General features: G+C 43.0%; 1 protein-coding gene across 1 annotated transcript in view; it reads left to right on the top strand.

The window, feature by feature from the left end:
• Positions 1-18,603: 18,603 nt before the first annotated feature.
• The window catches only part of CAPN9 (calpain 9), a 158,120-nt gene continuing 153,771 nt past the window's right edge, over positions 18,604-22,952 (top strand). The window contains exons 1-2 of the mRNA XM_088472520.1: positions 18,604-18,660; positions 18,792-19,012. Of these exons, the coding sequence (XP_088328646.1) occupies positions 18,800-19,012 (213 nt within the window). The 5' untranslated portion in view covers positions 18,604-18,660; positions 18,792-18,799. The remainder of the gene's footprint in view (positions 18,661-18,791; positions 19,013-22,952) is intronic.

Raw genomic sequence — 22,952 nt, 5'->3', positions numbered from 1 at the left:
ACCCCTAAAGGAGGGTTAGGGGGGGAGAGGGGAGGGTTAGACTACTTACCTGATGTTGTCGGGATTCCGACCCGTTGGGCTCCCGCTGTCTGTGTTTAGCTGCCGGCATTACATACTGATTCCCTCCAGACAGGCACATAAAAAGGCCCATCATCATAGTAGCATGGTGATGATCAGCTGCCTAGCTGGCTACACAGTCGGCTATAAATCTTGTGAAATTGTATTTCTGGGTATTTTTGCTTTTACTTAGGGAGACAATGGGGCTGATAGTGTTTGGGGGATACACACACACATGGCTCTGGCCACACCCAGCTCCTTTCTTTCTAAGTAAAGACCCTTGAACATTTTCAGCCCCAGGCCAATGTGTCCCTTAATCCAGACCTGAGGCCAATTTACTGTTTTCCTGGGCTAATGCTCAGAGCTCCGCATCTGTATTTGCCCATAACATTGTGCATTTTCTGAGTTTGAGCTTTTGTTTCTACATAACTCTGGGCAATTGATATATAGTACTTTGTATTTTTCCATTATCTCTTTATACCTTCATATATTTATAGGGAAAATACTACCTCGGAGACCCATATTAATGTATATACACTAGTGGAATTAATTCTGGACACTTTTAGGAAATATTGAAAATCTTGCATTTAGTCAATATTTTTACATTATAATCACTTATAATATAGATTCCAATCAAAGTATATATTAGTATAATCATTACTATTTATTTGTAAGTTGTCATTTGTCAAATTTCCAGTGAAAACTTCAGTAAAACCACAGTTTTACAGGTATGCTGTTATTATGGGAAAAAAAATATGCATTTTCGGCAATACACAAAATTGATATTTCATTGGATATTCTCTGTTTTAAGAACAGCTTTGATTAGTCAAGGCATCAAGTGAACCAGACGTCCCAGATCTTCATCTGAAATCACGTGGTACCTGGCCTGGATTATGGCTTTGACCAGCTCTTTCTTGTTACTTGGATTTTTTCGTGATACCATCACTTTAAGCCTTGACCAAAGATTTTCTATAGGATTTAAATCCGGACTCTTTTTCTGGCCAAGGCAAGACAGTGATTTGGTGATCACCGAACCACTTCATGGAACTGTTGGTGGTGTGTCATGGAGCTCATCCTGCTGAAAGATACACTTCCGTGGGTCAATTTCGAACAAATCCTCGATTGCGGGCAACAGTTTCACCTCCAGCACTGCTTCTTGATACTTTTTGGCATTGATATTGCCATCAATGACAGCCAAACGTCCCACACAATGGCTGGCCATGCTGCCCCACACCATCACAGTCACTGGGTGCTTCATAGTTGCTGTGGTGCACTCGAGCAAAACATCTTCCCCAGGCCGACGCTGAACAAATTTCACTCCATCACTCCCGAAGATGCTGATTTTGGTCTCGTCGCTCCAAATAATCTTGTTCCAGTCTTCTTCTGTCCACTCATTGTGTGCCAGAGCCCAATCTATACGTTTCTACCTGTTTCTGCTTTAGATACGGCTTCATTCTTGGGGTTCTAGCTCGCAAACCATTGTCACAAAGTTTATTTCGAATGGTTCAGTCACAAACTTGGACACCAGATGTTTTCATTATGTTGTTGATGGCTTTTGCAGACCTTTGACGGTCCTGCAGGGCCAGGCGACAGATTCTGCGCTCATCTTGTTTTGTAAGCGTGGGCTTTCTCCAAGTTCTTGTGGCCGATTTTGTCAATCCACTGCTCCCAACCCTTATGCAGAGTTTCCTTACACCTGACTTCGTTGCCCCACCGCCCAACTTTTTTGCAATTTCTTTGTAGGTATACCCTTCCTCACAAAGCATCAGGGCTTTCCCTCTCTTCCCAGGCAACCAGTCAACACGTTTCGGGTATTCAGAGCCATTTTAGTCGTTATTCACACTTTGACCAGAGCTGTAACTAGCTTTGAGGTTGATTGTAAAGGCTGCCACAGTCTGGATGATTTGAGTGCTGAACAATGCACATGAGCCTGCATGATTGCTGTGTGGGACCTGCTCCGGGATCCTGTCAGCATGCTGCCTGCTGTGACTGGTGACAGTCTGCATCTTCACCACTGCCAGTGGCTGATAAGTGTATTTCAAAACCTTCTCTCTTTTCTTTCTCCCACTCTATCTCTCCATCCCCTTCTCTCTGTTTCCTCTCTCTCTCACAAATCATGTTAAAATATTAAGTAGAAACATCATAAATTAAAATATAAACATTCAAGTATTTTCTGCATAAATATCAAATAAAATATTTTTTTATTAAAAGAGTCCAGAATTAATTCCACTACTGTATAAAGACATACAGTATATATATTCATCACACAGCTCTCCCCCCTCACAGGATAATTAAACCTGTTAATCTATATCCCTTGTGCAATAATTGTTACTTATCAAGTTTTGCATTGCTTGCCCTCAACTATTATTTAAAAAAAAAGACATTGTTTAGTTATATTTAGTAATGTTCATTTCAACTATTTACATCAATGTTTCCTACTGTATATACATCAAATTGTAAATTCAAAGTTCTATCCACACTCTAAACACTGAATCCCAATAGGGAATGAATGGCCACGGCTACCCCTGAATGGTGTACCCTGGACCAGCTGTCATGGAGTTTTTTGTCACTTGCAACCTACTTTTGTTCCTTCAATATATACTGTATTTGTAATAAATTGATTTGTTCAAATTGATTATTTACATTGTTCCTCATTAATCTCCTTAATCCATCTTTTTGGCAAAATGCAACATTTTTTTCCTTTAAGAATAGATGCAGGAGACAGTGCACCAGGCCACATTTTGTTTTTATATTAGAAAGAAGTCAAATCATTTTAGGATTTGTGGAACAACTTAATCTTCCTGAGAGACTATACTCCAGTGCTGCAGCGCTCTACAGCGCCCTGCAATTCTACGGACTTTTGAGATACGACACTTTCAAGCAGGCTTTTCCACAATATGAAACTTTTTCTAAAAAAGTGACAGCATTTGATGTCTTGATAGGTAATAATGGTCAATTGACAATGTATTTTAACTATTTATGCTTTGTTATTGCATGATATTTACCCTGGTCTTAAAATATAGACTCTGACTCTGAATCGCATACAGCAGGATTTACATCTTTTGCCAGGTGCACATCTGCGACTTTATGCAAATGCTGCTACAAGTTCTTCCCTGGATCTCGTGTTTTATTTAGCAAATGTGCATGCAGCCAGGACAAGTATATGCAACTTTCTTAGTCAGAAATATAACACTATGTAAAACAAATACAAAACAATAAATACAACTAACAAACATCAGTAAAAAAAAACCACTAAAAATTAAAGAAAGGACATTTACACATGATATCTCACAAGTACAAGTCTGCATAATTCCCTATTTTCATGTAAAATATCATATCACACTAACATGACCAGTTTGTAATTGACACATGAAAAATGTTTTATGGATTTTCAACTTTTACTGCTCACAATTCATTTCTTTAATACATAAATTCAATTACAATAAATAATATTATTTAATCATTTATATTTTTGAGGAAATAAAAACATTTACATTTATTCCCTAGTTTGTAAACCAAACAGATCCCTGGACCATAAAATTTGGAACAAGAGCAGTGGTATTTTGTGTGACAAAAATTCACAGGAAACTGGCTCTCTTACATTCTTAGTATTGCTTCCTATGCAAATGCGGGTTGGGCTAGGTATGATGTAGAGTATGTGTTATTTCCTGTTTGTCTTGTTTTTTATGCCACAGGGCATATAATATAAAGTGTACATAGTACATGCTTGGAACTACAGTACAAGAGATTTTATTACATAGATCTTATTTGAATGTCATTTTACTAAATTAGATATTTGTGTACATAGAATCTGAGTTTTTTTTTTTTTTTTATTAAAATTTGCAAAGAGAGTTTAGGTATATTTTCTTTCATGTTTTATAATGTTGTGTGATAAAATACCTAACTTATATTTAGCCATTAGAAGCCTTTAGGTACATATCTGCATTGTTATTTTGATTTTCATCCTTTATCTGTAAAGTACTGACATTGTGTAGGACTGTACTGTAAATTGAGGGGAAAATTACACAAATTATTACCATAACACAGAAGGTACATATGGCGCTTTTGAAATGAGGTGGGGGTAATAATTGATGCATAAAGTAGGAAAATATTAATTTTAGCTGCTGGTGGGGAAAGCGGGGTTACTGCAAGGCAGAAACATTATCAGTCATAATATTAAATAAGCCTTTGGCAATTCCATTTTTTGTGGGACTAGCAGTGATGGTGGTATTGTCAGAATGAATAGAATCGGTTGGCATTGAAGACATGAAAGATGATCCAGTGTAGAAATCCTTAAACAAATGGTTGTCAGTAACCATGACAATCCTTCAAGTTACATTAATTAAACTGGAATCGGTATGAAATACCGCCGGCCGCATGGTTCGATTCCCAGCAGCCCGACACTGGAACAGATCCTGGCAGCGGCAGCCCGACAGCGCTGGAAATCCCGATCGTCCCTAGGTAAGTATTAACTAACCTAACCTACCCCCCTAACTCTAACCCTCCCTTAGGGGTGCCTAACCCTAACCCTCCCTTAGGGGTGCCTAACCCTAACCTCCTCCCCAAGTGCCTAACCCTAATCCCCCCTCTAAGTGCCTAAACCTAACCCCCCCCTTCCCCACTGCCTAACCCTAACCTCCCCCTGGGGGTGCCTAACCCTAACCTCCCCCCGGGGGTGCCTAACCCTAACCCTCCATCCCCCTAGTCTAACCCTAACCTCCCGGAGGGTGCCTAACCCTAAGTCCCCCCCGGGAGCCCTAAACCTAACCCTCCCCCCTTGTGGTTGTGCACTCGCGGTGCCCGGCATCCCTTCGATCGGGATGCCGGGGTCCGGTCTCCCGGAGTCGGGGAAATGAGCAGCGTCTACATCTAGATGTTGGGCATTTCACCCTCACCGGGATATGACAGTCGGGAAGCCAGCTGTCGGTATAATGTCAGCCGGCTTCCCGATTGCATCCCATTAAACCTACTTTCCAGTGGCATCTACAGAGGTGGGGCTGCAGCGCAGTCCAAAATTCAAATAGGGGAGCCACACCAATTACCAGTGATTTCCAGGCCAGCAAAGTTTGGCAGCATATGGAAGGACAGTTGGTGTGGCTCCCCTATTTGAATTTTTGACTGCGCTGCAGCCTCACCTCTGGAGATGCCACTGCTCCTTTCTTTCATTGCTGTTGAACAGACTTTTACTTTATGATGCATGGACACATTTGTAATTATTTGCCAGCTTAGTGTAGCTGTGTGCACTGCTGTATGCAGAGCCTGGACATTTGTTCCCCATGTTCACAGAAGTTTTAGATGATGCTACTAATGAGACAGTTGAATTCTCCAAAGGAGAAGTAGAGTTGGTAATAGCAAACAGCAGTGACAGCAGACCTGAGATGGTATTCTAGTAGAGCTTCTAAATAGCCCTGTCCATGGTGTGATGAGACTCCTTAATGTCAACTTGTAATTTCCCGCTGCCTTTATAAAACTAATGTTTTTACATGAAAAAATTATCCTAGGCTGCACACTTAAAGATTGATGGATGATAGAAATGATGGGCATTTTATTATGCTGGCTAAGATTGCATTAAGGATATTTTATTATGGTTATGCATCACAGATTTTCTGATAAAATAACTTTAAATTAATTTATTATTTATACTAGAGATGTGCGCGGACCCCCGTGTTTTGGTTTTGGATCTGGATCTCCCCTGGGTTTGGATCTGGATTGGTTTTGCCAAAACCTCACCTCCTTGTTTTGTTTTCGTGTTTTGGATTTGGATCTGGATTTTTTTCTTAAAAAATAGAAAAAACAGCTAAAATCACATAAAATGGGCCTTTTTTTGTTCCTACAGTATTAATAACCTCAATAACATTTATTTCCACTCGTTTCCAGTCAATTTTGACCTACTGATAGCTCACAATATTGATTTTTTTATTAGTTAAAGGGCCAAAAGGTTGCATCCAGCTTGCTTGCTCAAAACTGATTGATATAATTATTAACAGAGTTGAGGACTGTGCAAAGATGATGGTTGGGGATACTCTTGAGGATTGAAGAATTGATAGTTGATACTAGTTGGTGCAGCCCCTGGCTGTAAAATTGATAATAAATTAAAGAACAATTCATTGGTGCAGCCGCGGGCTGAATAATTAATAATAAAAAGAAATGAATTGGTGCAGAATCTGGCTGTAAAATTGATAATAAATTAATTAAAAAACAATTCATTGGTGCAGCCCCAGGCTGAGTAATTAATAATAATTTAATTAAAAAAGTAAAAAACAATTCATTGGGTGCAGCCCCTGGCTGCAAAATTGATAATAAATTAATTTAAAAACAAATCATTGGTTCCTAAACCAATCATAACATTAATTTAAAATGTTAGGCAGCAATGCCCCAACCAGCACATAGTGGAAAGGAAAAAGGTGCAAGATGGAATAGTCCTTGGGCCCTCCCACCCACCCTTATGTTGTATACGAAACAGGACATTCACAGTTTAACAAACCAATCATTTCAGGAGGACTGCCTATTGTGGCTGAAATGATTGGTTTGTTTGGACCCCCATAAAACAAGCTGCCAATGTGACATGGACATGGAAATGAAAATTATCCCATACACAAACTGACTTTACATTACTAGTTGTCGTCGTCCTCGTCCTCATCATCCCCATCAGTGTTGTACAACCTCTATTTCACACAATATTAATTTGTCTCCGCTGGAATCCACCATAGGCGCATCTGTAATTTTTTAAGATAATTGATGGTAGAGGTCTTCCTCGTGAAATTTGAAACTCATTTTAATGAACATCATCTTTTCCACATTTTGAGGAAGTAACCTCCTATGCTGATCACTGACAAGGTTGCCAGCTGCACTGAAAACTCTTTCGGAGTACACACTGGAGGGTGGGCACCTTAAGCAATGCAAAGCCAGTTGTGTATGGGCCTCCAAATTGCCTCTTTTTCCTGCCAGTACTGAAAGGGACTGTCTGACATGCCTATTAGGATGTTATTTCTGAAATAGTCCTCCACCATTCTGTGAATGGAGACCGTATCACACATAGTAATGGTAGAAGACATGTCACTAGTAGGCAGTTCTCTCAGGCCCAACCAGATGTCATTTTTTGGTGACTGATCTGCATGACCAGCAGGCATTCTGTAAGGAAAATTGAGTTTTTTCCTGGCAGCTGCAGAAACTGAAGGAGGAGATGATGGTGTTTCACGTGCGGTTGCAGCTGACAATTTTTTTACCAACATCTCTGCGCAGTATTAGATTTCGGTGTGCTGGAAAAAAACTCACAAGGAAGGACTTAAACCTAGGATCCAGAATGGTTGCCAAAATATGTTTTTCAGATTTCAATAGATTGATGACTCTTGGATCCTGGTGAAGTGAATCAAGGGCTTGATCCACCAGTCCGACGTACTTTGCACAATCACTCCGTTTCACCTCCTCCTTCAGTTTCTCCTGCTGTTTTTGCAAAAGTCTGATGAGGGGAATGACCTGACTCAAGCTGGCAGTGTCTGAACTAACTTCACATGTGGCAAGTTCAAAGGGTTTGAGAATCTTGCACAACACAGAAATAATTTTCCCCCTCCACGGCCTATGTCATAGTCCGTTGTATAGCCCTGGATAGCCTTTTACTGTTCCTCCATCCTCTGAAGCATATAGAGGGTAGAATTCCACCGAGTTACTACCTCTTGCTTCAGCTGATGGCAGGGCAAATTTAACAGTACCTGCTGGTCATGCAATCTTCGACAAGCTGTTGCCGAATGTCTAAAATGTCCAGATATTTTGCGAGCCACGGAGAGCATCTCCTGCACGCCCCTGTCATTTTAAAAAAAATGTTGCACCACCAAATTAATTGTGTGAGCAAAACATGGGACATTTTGGAATTCGCCCAGATGTAATGCTCTCACAATATTGGTGGCATTGTCCGAAATCACAAATCCCGAGGAGAGTCCAAGTGGGGTAAGCCATTTAGCAATTATTTCCCTGAATTTTTCTAAGAGGTTCTCAATGGTAATCCTCTTAGTGAAACCAGTTATACAAAGAATAGCCTGCCTCTGTATCAGCTGTCTTTTGGTAGATGTTGGTAGATGTAAGGTTTTTTTTTAATGTCCTTGTACAGACTTGGAATTGCTCTTCTAGTGAAGCGGAATCTAGAAGGGATCTGGTAGCAAGGACACAGGACCTGAATTAACTGTTGAAAACCCACTGCAGTAATAGTGGATACTGGATGCACATCTAATACCAGCATAGCTGTTATGGCATCAGTAATCAGCTATGCAACTGTGTGATTGCTGTCATACTTGTTTGCCCTTGCAAATGATTGTTTGACAGTTAATTGTTTTTTGGAGGCTACACTACAAGTAGTCTTCCTCCTGGTCCCCTTCTGGGATGAAATTCCACTGACAGCAGCAGCAACAGGCGTAGTCATCAAGGATCCTTCTGAGGAATCACGGATAGGAGAGGAGTCAATCATGCTTCGAATAACAACATTGGATGCAGCAGGACTACTCCCAATGATGAATGAGGATGTTGATGATAAAGGTGTTGGTGTTGTAGATCGAAGGTGCTTGGATCCCACAGAGAGGGAGCAGGTAAGTGACACTGGACTTGTTACATTTTGAGTTTTGGAACTTGGCGACATACAAGGAGGAGGTTCCTAGGTGGTTTAGGTCCCACCCTCTACTCACTCTTGCTTGGCAATGGGTACATATGGCTTGACAACTGTTGTCCGGATTGGGGCTGAAATAATTCCACACGTGAGAAGTGGATTTTTTTGTCTTTTGCCCCAGCATGACAACAATGGGCTCTGTCTTTTTCAATCCATGGGCAACAGCTGTTGCCTTACTTACACAAAGGACATACTCGGCATGAACATCCTCATCATCCTTAGCACCTTCAACTACCAAAATATCCTCCTCCATGTGCAATTCCACAGAAGCATCCTCGATGATTACGTCTGCAAGATGTTGACTGCCCTTCCCCACATTTACAGAGGGCACACAAATGTTGGAACTTGGAGGATCATCCAGTACACTAGTATTTAGGTCGGGCTCACACTTGGCAACCGTGGACACACTTGCACTCTCCTCAGGGATTTGTGATTTTGATTTCTCAGGGCACACAGTTGGTCTTTCCGAAGCTGGCTTACTCATTTTAACAACTTTAAATGTTTTAATGGTACCACCACCACTACTACTACAAGCAAAAGGGCTATATGAATCAGCAGTCTTCATAAAGAAAGGCCAAGGCCTTATCCTTACCTTTCCACTTCATGTAGTGAATGGCATATTGACAATTTTTTGTTTATCTAAAGGCAAATTTCCTTTCAATTGTTTTTTCTTAAGTTCGGTAAAAGTATCTTTATGATATCGATGGCGTGACTTAAGCCCTGGGGCACGAGCAAGTTGACAGCCTTGGACTGCTGGCGGCAGCTACAACATGTGGTTCTTGGCCTTGCTCTCCTGTCATGTGACAGCCCTCCTTATTTTCTACGGTCTTGAAGCAGTGTCACAAGCACCAATAGTGTAGCCAAGGTGCGGTTACAAAATTCACACACGTGTAGTCATGCGCACACACTAAAATAATAGGCCATAAAAAAAGACAATTTATTTGATAAAACTTTTCAGCTCCAGAACTTGGGCCCAGAGCAGCGATTGATCACGACTGGAGTGGTGCAGCACTAGGTTGCAACTTAACTTGTGTTGCTGGCTGGATACACACACACAGACAGTAAAAGATCCAAAAAAAAAAACAATTGATTTTAATTTTTTTTATAATCAAGAACTTGGGCCTAGAGCAGCGATTGATCACTACTGGAGTCGGGCAACACTAGGTTGCAACTTGCGTTGCTGGCTGGATCTTGTGCAGTACTGCGGTCAAGCCTAACACGCACACACAGAAAAATAAAAAAGACACTTTGAATGATTTTTTTTTTTTACTAATTTTTTTTTTTTGAGTCCAGAACTTGGACCCAGATGTATCTGCACCAGCCCAGATGGACACAGCAGACAGCACAGAACCAGCCCAGAATGGATCAGCAGCACCATCCCAGGACACAGCAGACAGCACAGACAGCCCAGATGGATCAGCAACAGCCCAGATGGACACAGCAGACAACACAGCACCAGCCCAGAATGGATCAGCACCAGCCCAGGACACAGCAGAGAGCACCAGCACCTCTCCCAGCCCTACACTACCCACCCTCCCTGTTCAGTCTCCACAGCCGGAGTGAAATGGGGTCCGTCATGTGGTACGTTATATACTACATTGATCATAGAGACGAAAGCTCGCAAACCACGAGATATCAGACTCTATAGTTTTGCCTCGGTTTGAGATCCGAGTCAGGCGGGAAAAATCGAACCTGCTTGGTTCCGACCCGGATCTGCTAAATTCGGGTGGGTTCGGATCTTAGAGATCCAAAACCGCTCATCTCTAATGTATACACTTAGGACCTGATTCAAGGTTTTAAGCAAATAAGCTGTATGTGCTCTTGCAGAACAGATTTTGGGATGGACCTGCCCCCCAAAAATATAATTGAGTTTCTAGCAGTCATCACCATCAGTGCACACATTAATCAGTCTATACTTAAAAGATACAGTACATTGGTAACAAGCCTACCCAAGCTTATTTCTAACTCTGGTTACCCTGCAGTTCTGTTGACACTCCAACACTTAACTTTTCATACGTGAGAAGCCCCCCGCCCCCCTTTACAGCCCAGTTACTTAACTTCAGACACCAGTGGAGATGTGATAGAAATGCATCAGGGGCCATAGTCCCAGAGCATTTGCAAGGTGAAAACACATATGATACACAGGGCCGTAGAGAGCCATCCCGGGCCAAGGGGAAGAGGGCGTGGCCAAATTGAGGAAGGCATGGCCACACCCCCTTAGCAAAAAAACACAAAGAAACCTTTTTACAGTGCTGTGAAGTGGCACTGTGCACTGGGTAGAGGGGGACTCTGAGCCCCTCAGCCCGGTGAAAATATGGGGGGGCTCAATCAGTGTGATCGTTCCCTCCCACAGGCAGAGGAGACTGCTGCTGCTCAGCAGCAGCAAGCAGTCTCCCACTGCAGCCCAGCACACAGCATTGTGTGCTGGGCTGCTGACAGGTAAGGGGGAGAAGGGGGTGGCGTCGGACCCCTTCAGCAAGCCCGGATAAATAGTATCTGCCCCACCCCCCTCTCACCACCCCTGATGATACACTCCACAAAGGGGCTTAGTGTATGTTCAAGTCTACATTAAGCCATTGGTGAACAGAAAGGTACACATAAAGAAGTGTTGTAGGCCTGTGGCTTTTGAGGTTCATAAATTAATCTAAAGGTGCAAAAAGCAATTTAAAAAAACTGCAAAAAAAATAATTGTTAGAAATTATGCACTGTATCACTCTGAAATGTTGTCTTGGCAGTGTCAGACTGGGGCATGAAGGGCCCACCGGGGAATGCAGTGGTAGGGGCCCATGCTTAAGGGGTGAGGTTATCCAGAGGGGGTGTGGCCAGTCACCCAAAATGCTTGGTTAATCAATAAGTCTGGTGTAGATTCTATAGAAGGGAACCAATCACCCATATTGTTCAGTGGTACTGCTCCACCAGATAACTGACCATCTAATAGAGTAACAATGTATAATTTGAGGTCTGGAACCTGACACCTTGAAGAGGGAGTGGGCCCTTAGGCAGTGGGGCCCAGCGGGGATTTCCCCTGTACCCCTGTGGGCAAGTCCAACCCTGTGTCTTGGAATATAACTATCTGGATAAGAGACAAGGAACCCATTATCTCTAGTTACATTTCCAATGTTTTATTATCATAATGCTTTATACAACATATTTATGTAAGTATAAGTTCTGCATAGTTTTGGTGACTGTAAACTTTGAAATGATGAAGCTAATGGGAGTAATTTTAGAAAATACACTTAGAAAAAAAGTGGAATTACATTTTCTATATTACAGATGCATGGTCATCTAGGAAACTTACTAACATGCCCCTACTCCCATCATAATGCCCTGGGGGCTGGCCATGAAGTGAAATTTCCATTTCTCTCACAATCCTGACTGAAAACCAGGCAGGGGTTGTGTACAAGAGGATCAATCACAATCCCCTACCTATTAAAATGATGAGCTGTATTGATTTGCTGGTTCTGTATTACTGCATAACAATACATAATGTAATGTTCACAACAGCAAATGTTACATAATATGACAAAAAACATAGTGACGGATAATCAACAAAGATAAACATTCATCATAACACTAAAATAGTTATCTTGTACATGGATATATAAACACAATTATTTTAGTCACTTCATCAATGTATCAACGTTATTGTTCATACAGGCTCTGATTCAGCAAAGAAATGAGTGCTAGTTGAATAGAGATAACATTTGTTAGCTCAACAGTTGTGGCAGATTTGTGACATTGTTTTAAAATCACTGGTATTCTCATGAGGAATTGTCACAAGCCGCATACGAGACCCCAGAATCAGACCCCGTTACTTACCTCTACGGGCTCTATCCCGCTGTGCTCTCCGGCTCCCGCGATGTGCTGCAGTGGCTTTCTCCTCTCCGTCAGGTCCCACTGGTCATACCTCTTCACGCCGGTGCCTGCAATCTCTCTGCAATGGCAGGGCCGGCATTCCACGTTCTCTCCGGGAACCATGGGCGCGGCCATCTTGGATCCAGGCATGTGGCGTTTCTTCCGCCAATAGGATCTTCTCTTCTCAATCCTCTATCAATTGGACTTCTCCAGCCTCTATAAAAGGATATCCTGTTACACTATCAAATTGCCAGTGCAGCAAGTCCCTTATCTTGTCTAAGTGAGCCTCCTCACTGTGTTCCCTCAGATATATACACTATGTTACTGTATAGTCACCTCCCGGTCCTATCCGGTGAACCAGCCATCCTCCAATTATCTGGAGTTCAGTCACTTCCCGGTCCTAACCGGTGAATCAGCCATCCTCCAATTATCTGGAGTCCACTCACCTCCCGGTCCTAACCAGTGAACCAGCCATTCTCTAATTATCTGGAGTCCAGTCACCTCCCGGTCCTAACCAATGAACCAGCCTTCCTCTAATTATCTGGAGTCCAGTCACCTCCCGGTCCTAACCAATGAACCAGCCATCCTCCAATTCACTGGAGTCCAGTCACCTCCCGGTCCTAACTGGTGAACCAGCCATCCTCCAATTACCTGGAGTCCAGTCATCTCCCGATTCTAACCGGTGAACCAATCATTCTTCTACATTCCTCAACTATCAATTTAATCAAGTACTATTTTCATGCGTAGGAATTTCATTAAACCCAGTCTCCTTCAGAGAGCATCCAGATCTAACAAAACGGATACAAGACCCAGCCCAGGAACAAAGCCTCTAAATCGTTCGCCTGTGACAGGAATAAATGAATCCATGTAATAATAACTTCTCAATAATGCAGTGGAGAGAAAGCAATATCAGAGTCAGGATAAAGGACACATGGGTTAGCAGAATACTTGCAGATGGTTTCCTGTGTCTTCAATGAATCTCCAGTGTATGTCTGTCTGGCACCAGATAAATTCAAAATGGACTCCCCACTGGACCTGTCAGGAAGCCGGCGGTTGAAATGCCGACCGCCGAAATCCCAACAATGGCCTGTATTCAATTAGTTTCGTACCCACGATACTTTTTCGCATGCCAGACTTTTTGCCTATAGCGCGTATTTTAGCCGCGGAAACTTATCGTGGGCCCGGGCTTGCTGGAGGGGCATGGCAGGGGCCTGGGTCCGATGCCACTCCTCTCTGTCAGCTGAGCAGCCCAGTACATGCTGCTGCATGCTGGGCTGCAAAGGGAGACTGCTTGCTGCTGTGGAGCTGCGGCAGTCTCCTCTCCCCCAGATATGCGCTGGGCTGAGGGGGCTCAAAGCACCCCCCTCCCCAGCGCAACAGTATTTTTAATTTTTTTTCCTTAAAGGAGTGTGACCACGCCCCCGCGATTAGACCATGCCCCCTTCACCCGGGCCCGAAGTGGTTCTTGGCAGCCCGTCAGTGACACGCCCACTTCTAGCTAGCCACCTCCCTGTTACCTCCCAGGAATGCCCTCTGAAAATCAATCTTTCTGCATCCAATTTCATACTGCATCTCAGACCGGTAACCATGGAGACACAAGCGCAGTGCTACTCAGACACATGTGCAGACTGAGAACATTGTGTGACTTCGCCATTGCATGTACCTCTAAATCAGGACCCTAGAGTTCAGACTTAGCACAAATTTAAACTTAAAGGAACACCTATCACATGCATATGGATTTTATTTTGGGGGGAGCATCTACAATATAACAATATAGTCATAATGAATGGGTCATAAGGGCCCATTCATCCTAACTAAATTTAGGTGAAATTACTAATTGTCATTTACATTTGTAAAATGTAAATATCATGGCTATTCATTGCACAGATAATGCAGGAGATATCACTGCTATTTTTTGCAGCTTTGCAGTCCCCATACACTAATATAGACCTTCATTTATACATCTCCGAAAAAAAAATATTTTGGCAGTGTGACTGCGGGGAGGCGTTGGTTTCCAGAGCCCCATTCTCCATTCTATGGGAAGGAGATACTGGTTGCAAAGAGGTATCTGATAGTATCCCTTTGCCCAGGCCAGCCTCTCCGTGTGCATGTGTGGACTCATAACTGTCAATGAGCTCATGGCAACAGCTGCTTTTTGGAGTAATCATCCCCTCACCAGTGGAATCTTGAATTGCTACAGCAATATGGTATCCGACGCCACAGTTAGTGACGAGTTGGATATCAAGTTATCGGGGAATAGATGGGGCATATTAATGAATATACCCCATAATCTCTAACTGAAGTTAAATATAGAAGATCCCTTTTTACATTATGGGTGGGATATACTAAAGGAAAAATGCGCATTTCCATATGTACTAAGCCCCGGCCACCCTATTATCGGTGCGGAGGGTAATGCCAGAAAAACCTGGCGTTACCTTATAGAAGCCTATGGGCTTCTTACCGCACCCTGCACCCGACACTTCACCACCCCGCCGTCACCACAGCAATGGCCCCCACTCACCTGACTCTCCATGGTCGACGGCCGTGCTCCTCCTGGGTCCTCCGCCTCCTCCTAATCTTCTTCCAGGTGCAGGGAGGAGGAGCCCGGGACTTCCTGCACAGGTCACAAGCAGGAAGTTCCCGGGGCTCGGAGGGGGCGGGGTCCCACGGATACCCCCTAACCCGGCATCGGCTGCTTCACAAAGGGCAGCTCTTACCGCCAGAGCTGTCCTTTGCGATACTAATCACATATGTTAGTACATATTCGATTAGTAAGGTTGCGGTGACTGGTGGAATGGTCACTTCAACCTTAGTACATCTCACCCTATGCAACATAACTTGTTACTGAGGGCGGGGCATCATTGTTTATTGATGAAATAGTGCTTTTTGCACAAACTAAGCTAGTCTATTCATACATCACAGCTCTCTTTGCTGTTCCTCATCTCACACAGCCAATAACATTTTCAGTTATGCTGGCAATATATACAATCTGGCCTGACAGCAAAATCATGGCATGATCTGATCTGTTAGCAACACATATGCAGGACCAAATTGGAAACTGTACATAGGGCCTGATTCAGGCCCGTTTGCTAGGCTGTGTTTGCACGTAGCCTGCCGATGTTTGCAATCTGCACATGCGTATAAGACACAGTGTGTGTGCGCAAAACAGTCCATGCGATTGCGAAGCAATCGCCCCTTGTACATAGACGCCTCGCTAGAATGAGTGACAGGACGAGCCGTTTGTGGGTGGTGACAGGGGTTGGTCGATGTAAACGGGGGTGTGGTGGTGTGAACGCAGGCGTGTCTGTGCGTCTGAATGCCGTTTCAGAGGCATGCATAAGACGGAGCATCAAAATACACATCAAATGGCTGATTTACACACTGAAGCACTCGCAGTGCTTGCAGTAGAGTATGATCAGCCACAAGCGCTGTGTATGGGTCCGATGGTACTCCATGTTACCGATTGTTGAATACACTTCCTGGAGATGACTTGTATTACTAAGGGAAAGTGGCCGTCTTAAGACAGGCTGGTGGGCATCTAAATACACACCGCGATCACACGCCAAGACATAGTAGGCGTGCTAATGCCTTGCCGTGCGATCGCGGGATTTCCATACTTTGTCAGCTGACTGCTGCATGTGATCGCATCTAGCGAGCGGGTCTGAATTGAGTCCATAGATCCCACCAGGGGCATGTTAAGAGAGGAGGGGGCCGTGTGCAGCCTCAGTTTGGGCCCCTTCCTCTCCGTCGGCGGCTCAGCGGCACTGAGCGCTGAAGATTCTGGCTTCATGCCAGAATCTACAGCGCATGCACGGGTCTCCGGGAAAATGGCGCCAGCATCTACTTTCCCGGGGACATCTTTTCTGCACATGCGCAGATCACTGGGAAAATGGCCGCCGCCATTTTCCCAGTGAGTGTTTGCTGCTCTGCACCGATGGTGCAGTATAATTACCTATGGGTGCTGTGTGGGCCCCCCTGGACCCAGGGGCCCGTGTGCACCACACACCTTGCACCCATTATAAGATGCCTATGGATCCCACACAAGAGAAAAGAGACTGAAAAACACAGGTATAGGCGCTAGTGCAGATTAAAAATACCACACGTTCCTTGATGTTGATGTCAGATCTTTTAATCTTATCTTTATCCTTTCATGGCTTCATTTAATGATTGATCTCATCAGACATGTGATATAAAAGATATTTTAAAAAAACAATGTATAGTCAAAGAAGATAAAATCAACAGTCCCAGAGAATGATTCAAAGGAGAAGACTTGAGTAGTCCCAGAGTGATGTGAAATAGCGTACCCCACTCACAATTCAACACCTGGAATGAAGTACATCAAGATTTCTTTATAATCTTCAATTAATATGTGCACTCACTCATCAACGAGGATGTCAGGGGTTGGTTTTTTTGTAGACCCGGGGTGGATACAAGAGGGGACACTCAGAACTGTTTAATGAATGGAATGGTAGACATGAAAAAACAAGTCCAGGGCAAAGGTGGAGATGGGTCAGAGTCAAATAATAAGTCCAGCAGCAAATAATAAAATCCGGAATGAAGGTAACAGGAGTGGAGCGATAATGTTTAGGTATGTCCAGAGGGAAACAAACTGTAGACAGGGGTCGATGCGGTAAGAAGGTAGTCTGGCAGGTGTGTGGGATTACAACAGTAGCGGGAGGAGGAGTTGCTGGCAGGTGCTGGGAATCCTGAGGCTACCTGAAATCGGCAGGGAACCGAAGTCAGCTGCGTAGAGGAGTTCAGATAAGTGTGACCAGACTCGACTGATACACGTTGCACTGGCAAAGAAAGGAAGCTGTGAACTCCCTTAAATCCCCAACAGCAGAGCATGATTGGCCGGACAGAACAACTGACCTTTAGGGGATTGGTTCCCTAGGTCACATGGCCCAATGCAAGATGGCAGCGCCCATAGAACTACAGCTTGGGAACACTGTGCAACACTCCCATGCTAGCATGGACTACCAACAAGGAACCACCAGATGCACCCCGTGCCAGTCTCCATACTCCAGCACCGCCACCGGATGGCCCACGCCAGAGCGCCCTAACGGGCAAAGCCGGCTGACTTAACGGTAAGGAACCCCTGGTCGTGACAGAGGACATCCATGAGAAGGGAAAAAACCAATAGAAACCCCCAATGTGGGCTAATAAATGTCCTATGGTAAACATTTAAAAATAGCTCCCAATAAGAGCTTGCAGGGAGGAGATGACAGGAGTCAGCAAGGGCTCTTAGCAACTCATCAACTGTTATGTTTGGCAAACATTGCAACCATTGGGCAGGCCTGACAGAATTTTGGTATAGTCCAGAGTATCTCGTAGGAAAATATAATGAAGCGAAATAGCTTTATAATTGGGTGTGGGATGGGACAAAAGATTGTCATGGGGATTTTCCCAATCCAAATAAGAAAAATTACGATGAACGTGACTAACGTAATGCTGAACCTGACAATATGCAAAGGGATATGGAACTAGAAACTCATATCTGTCTATGGCCTGTTGGAATGTGAGGAGCCATTTATTAGGCTTATCAACCAGACATCCAATAGCATTAATACCCCTCTCCGAAGGTAGTAGAGGCCAAGCCCCGCTGGAAGTCAGGATTACACAAGAGAGGGAGAAAAAGCGTATTATAAGCCTTCACACCATATTTGTGTTGCAATATATGCCACACTCTGCGCGTATTCCAGAGGAGAGGATTAGGAAAGCTATTTTTTAGAATAATGGCTCTTTTCTATTATTTTATTAGTAAGAATAATATTGTTAATAAAACCTGACTTATAGGAAAATAACGGTCACCCATGTTTTATAAGTTACGCAATACTTACTTAAAAAAATATAATCTTAATCTTAGTTTGTTTTTTTTACTTTGGAGCAATTTGCATACTAAGTACAATAAAACATAAATGCTGAAAGTTTGTCAGTTCTATTGTTGGCTCAAAAGGGTGTTGCCTCTTATAGCAAGTTGCTTTGGCAAAGGTAGGTTTTCTCTCATTCTAACAGGTGGAAGGAAAGGAGGAGCAAACATTTTTTGAATGTTTGTTTTAATCACCCTTCTGTGAACAATTTAGCTTGTCCAACTTGTATGTATTTCCCACTGAGCTGTCCGGCTGCTATACAGTAGCTGTGTGTGTGTGCTTGTGTGACTTATATTTGTGTTTGCTTTCTTACTTTAAAGCTCACTTCTTACCATTTGCACTTTGAAATAAACTAGATAGAAGAATGCCATACATCTATCAAGACCCGAGAAAGAAGGAACCCAATTCCCCGCAGACTGCCCGAAGCATTCATTCATCCGGCAAAAGTTATGAGCAGCTGAAGCAGGAGTGTCTGCGAAATGGTACTCTGTTTGAAGATGCAGATTTCCCTGCCAATGATGCCTCGCTGTTCTACAGTGAGAAGCCAAATATTCCTTTTGTCTGGAAAAGACCCAAGGTGAGAGATACAATGAATGTATTTAGGGCTAGGCTATGTGAGTGATTTTTACTAATACGATATACAGTATATTGTAGGAAAAAGAGAGCACTCACCAGTCTTCTTAACATAAAAAAGTGAAAAAAGTCTTTCTAATAGCTCACATATTGCCACAAGTCCATTCGGTCTTGTAATTCATAGCAGCTCACTGGCTTTCTGTGTACAATAACAGGTGCTTTTTAATTGCTCTGTAAAGTGACAATATCTTCTTAAATCGCTTAATGCTGGATTGCTTCAAGCGATTAAACTGAGCCATAGAGATTAATGGGATAAGTATGTAATTGCTCATCCCTAAATATATTAGGCAAGAAAGGCTCATTTGAAATACACATTAAGATTTTTGTGCTAGTTTAAGCAATTATTGACATGAGATTTTCTCATCCAATCAGTCTTTTTAGTAAAGTGATTAATTGCATTAGATTTAATCTAATGATTGAATATATCCTGTGCAGGTTTAGCCTAATACTGTAAATCCACATTCTGGATTATATCGCTTTTATACCGAAATTCCGGGTCTGACCCGGAGATTGGAACAGGGTATTCCCGAGTCGACGCCGTTCACACCGGCTTTTCCAGCGTTGAAGTGGACGCTTGGAGATGACGTCATCTCCAAGCGCCTCTGAAGCTGGCCAATCGGTAGGCATGCGGCACGATCCACGTCACCCTGACCCGGATCGCGCTGTTTACACTGCAGGGCTTCACGGGTTATTCCTGTGTTAAACCCTGCTAGTAACCTGCGTTGGATTGCCAGGTCACTCGACCAGGCAATCCAACCCTTTCCCCTTTTACACCAAGGAGCTACCTGGGTTAACCCTGCAATAACCCGGGTTTTAGCTCTGGTGTAAAAGGGGTATAACTCTATGCTAAGGCTGAATCAAGTAATATGCTGTTATTAATTGCTTACTCATATATAATATCAGTGATGACAGTAAGGCGGTACGGGCCAGTACGGCGTACCATTAAGAAATTAAATGCCATACCACCCGACCACCTTACCACCATGGCACTGCCATTATATGAATATTGCTGTGCCGAGCATATCACAGTGCTCGTAAGTGTGACAGTTTCTCTATTTTTGCCTGGCTGCAGCCAGGTCTGCTGGCAGCGCAATGCTGACGTCACATCATCACGTCATGCTCTTACTGCATGCCCACAGAGTGCAGGGAAACGTGCACATGGCGTGCGGATATGCCCCCTGTAACGTGTGGCCATGCCCCCATTTTTACAAAGTGTATCGAGAAGAAAAAAATTCTACTTGCACCGCTGCATAATACCAGTCTTTAATTAAATTGAATTTAATTTCCATACAGTATTTATCATTTTAAATAAAATATTAGGCACACTTCAATGCACCATCAACAAACCCATCTTCTTTTTCTTTTAACTTCTGCTTGTGACTTACTGGGACAAACTTATACTTGTCCTAACACATCAGTACATAATAGAATACAAAATGGAAAGTTGTGTTGCTGCAACCCTTGTATTAATACGGGACAAAGATTTCTAGAATGTGCCAGTCACGTAGTTTAGCAGGTAAATATACAGTACCTTGTTCAAATGGGATATGCCTGGGTGTGGTGGACAGAACATTTTGTCTGTGACTTTCTTGTGGATTTGTCAGTCACATTTATTCAGCACTTTCATCTCACCAAAGCTAACGTAATAGTGACCGATTGCTACCTACATGCATCTGACATTGGTACTGCATAATAATAGATTGTAATTACTCTCATTTGCATCTAATCTCAGTCTAGCCACATTTGATATAGGAAAGTACTGTACATGTGTATGTGTAGCTTTTATTTTTATTGTTTTAGCTTTTGGCAATTACTAAGCTGGGTGTTGTAAGTATAGATAATAAATTACACCTGCAGGAGAGAAGGGAATTTTCACCACAAGGACACAGTATATAAACCACAATACATGTGTAAGTGCAGGGAATATATTATGTGTAGCATCCTTGTGCCCTGTACACAGATGCATGGCTCTGTAATGTAAAGTGCTTTGTGCAGACTTTTTCACAGATCATTTCATGTCTGCCATAGGCTAGCAATTCACATGTCATTGCAGTCCTGTCAGTTAAAGCTTTTGGGCCAAAAATAAGCTGTTACATTCTTTTTCTTTTCAAGATGCTGCACATTGGAGTCTCTTCTATGTGTACATGAGATTACTGGCTACTTTGGGACTATATTTCATTTATATAATACAGCTGATTTTTGTGCCGACTTGAATGTGCATTTCTCTACCCTGTTTTGTATTTTTGCTCAAATTGGAGTAAATTTTGTGGCACCATATAAATAAAAGCTATTAATAAAATTAAAAGCTCCTAAATGATTAAAAAATCATTCTATCATAAGAATATGAAGAAGACTCAATCTGTGGCACCACAGAAATATGATAAGTAATTGTTTGTTGAGATGAAAGCTATGTGCTCTATCAAAAAGGAAGGACAGTTCTTTTGCCTGCATGTTTTCCATGACCTTATCTCATTTAAATAAACTTCCCATTATAATGGCTCTTAACCCGCATTCATTAAGGCATAAACTCCATTCATTGGCTTACACAGCAGCTTGTGCAGCAGAAAGATCTTTTCAGATCCCTCCCTGCTATGTACTAGTTGCCTGCAGCTGCCAACTTCCCGCGTCCCTCCTCCCGGCTCCCTGCACTCACTGCTGCATGATAGGAGTCTTCATGCCAGAAGTAGGTGTCATCGCTTTGGCTGGTCCCTCTCACTTTTCTCCTGCTCCTCCGGTCTTCTGAGAATCTTGGCAGCCTGTCATCATGCTGCGCCTCCTCGCCTCCTTACTCTACATTTTGCCTGTCCCTGTTTTCTGGGGAAAGGTGTAGTGTAAGGAGGCAATCCAGCCTGACAATGTTATTTACTGCCCAAACCCGGCTTCACACAAATATTCACATAACGGCATAAACATTGTTGTCAAAAAGCAACTAGTTTATTTTATCTTTGGAAACAATTTATTGTATATTTGCATTTTTATTATTGTTACATTTTAGCTTTTTAACCAAGAGCTAGCACAATGTTGCCAAACAGCAACTAGCAAATTGTCTTTTAAAACACTTTTTTTCCTCTTCTTATTCATTTTCATTTATTATTTATTTTATTTACTTTTACGTTCTCTCTATTGTATTGCTACAATAACACCAGAGTGCCTGCATACATGAGCAAATTTTGCTTTTATTAACCAAGAGCTAGCACAATATTCCTGAACAGTGACTAGTTAATTGGCTTTTAAAACACTTTTTATTCCCCCAACACACTTTGGAGTTTTCTATGTTTTCCCTATTGTATTGCTACAATCTATAAATTACACACAGCGCTCATATACTTTTGACCAACTTGAAACCCTTTACTTGAGCTGCATTATACAGCACAGGTCTTATATATATTTTTATGTGCACAACAGCTCAATTAGGTTAAGAAGCACAATTTATATTTCTTTAATTTACTTTAGCTATGCTTAAACCAAAATCACCCTCAGCCTTCAGGGTATGACAGGGCGAGAAAAAATGCAGTTTAGCTTAACACGTAGGGTTTTAAAATATGTCAGTCATTAAGATACTGTAGGTGTCAGATGTTTGCATTCTTACCTATTCTGGGGTTAATGCTGTTACATAACTATGGGCCTGATTCAGACCCACTCGCGAGCGGCTGTCCGCTCGCAAGTGGGTCGATGGTCTGCACTGAGCATGCGCACGACGGAGGGAGCTCCGTCGTGCGCATGCGCCAGACACGACGAGCGAAGGACTTTCCTTCGCTCGTTGTGTCCGATCAAAGGGGGCGTGCTGTCAATGTTGATTGACAGCACGCCCCCTTTGGTGGGCGTGCCGGGGGCGTGCCTCCCTGACGGGGGCGTTCCCACGGGAACGCCTCCCGTCAGAAGCC

This window comes from Taudactylus pleione, unplaced genomic scaffold (genome assembly GCF_031769625.1).
Source record: "Taudactylus pleione unplaced genomic scaffold, aTauple2 ptg000125l, whole genome shotgun sequence".
In the NCBI taxonomy this organism is placed as follows: domain Eukaryota; kingdom Metazoa; phylum Chordata; class Amphibia; order Anura; family Myobatrachidae; genus Taudactylus; species Taudactylus pleione.
The sequence above is the reverse complement of the archived record's forward strand: the minus strand, read 5'-3'. Positions and strand labels throughout refer to the sequence as shown.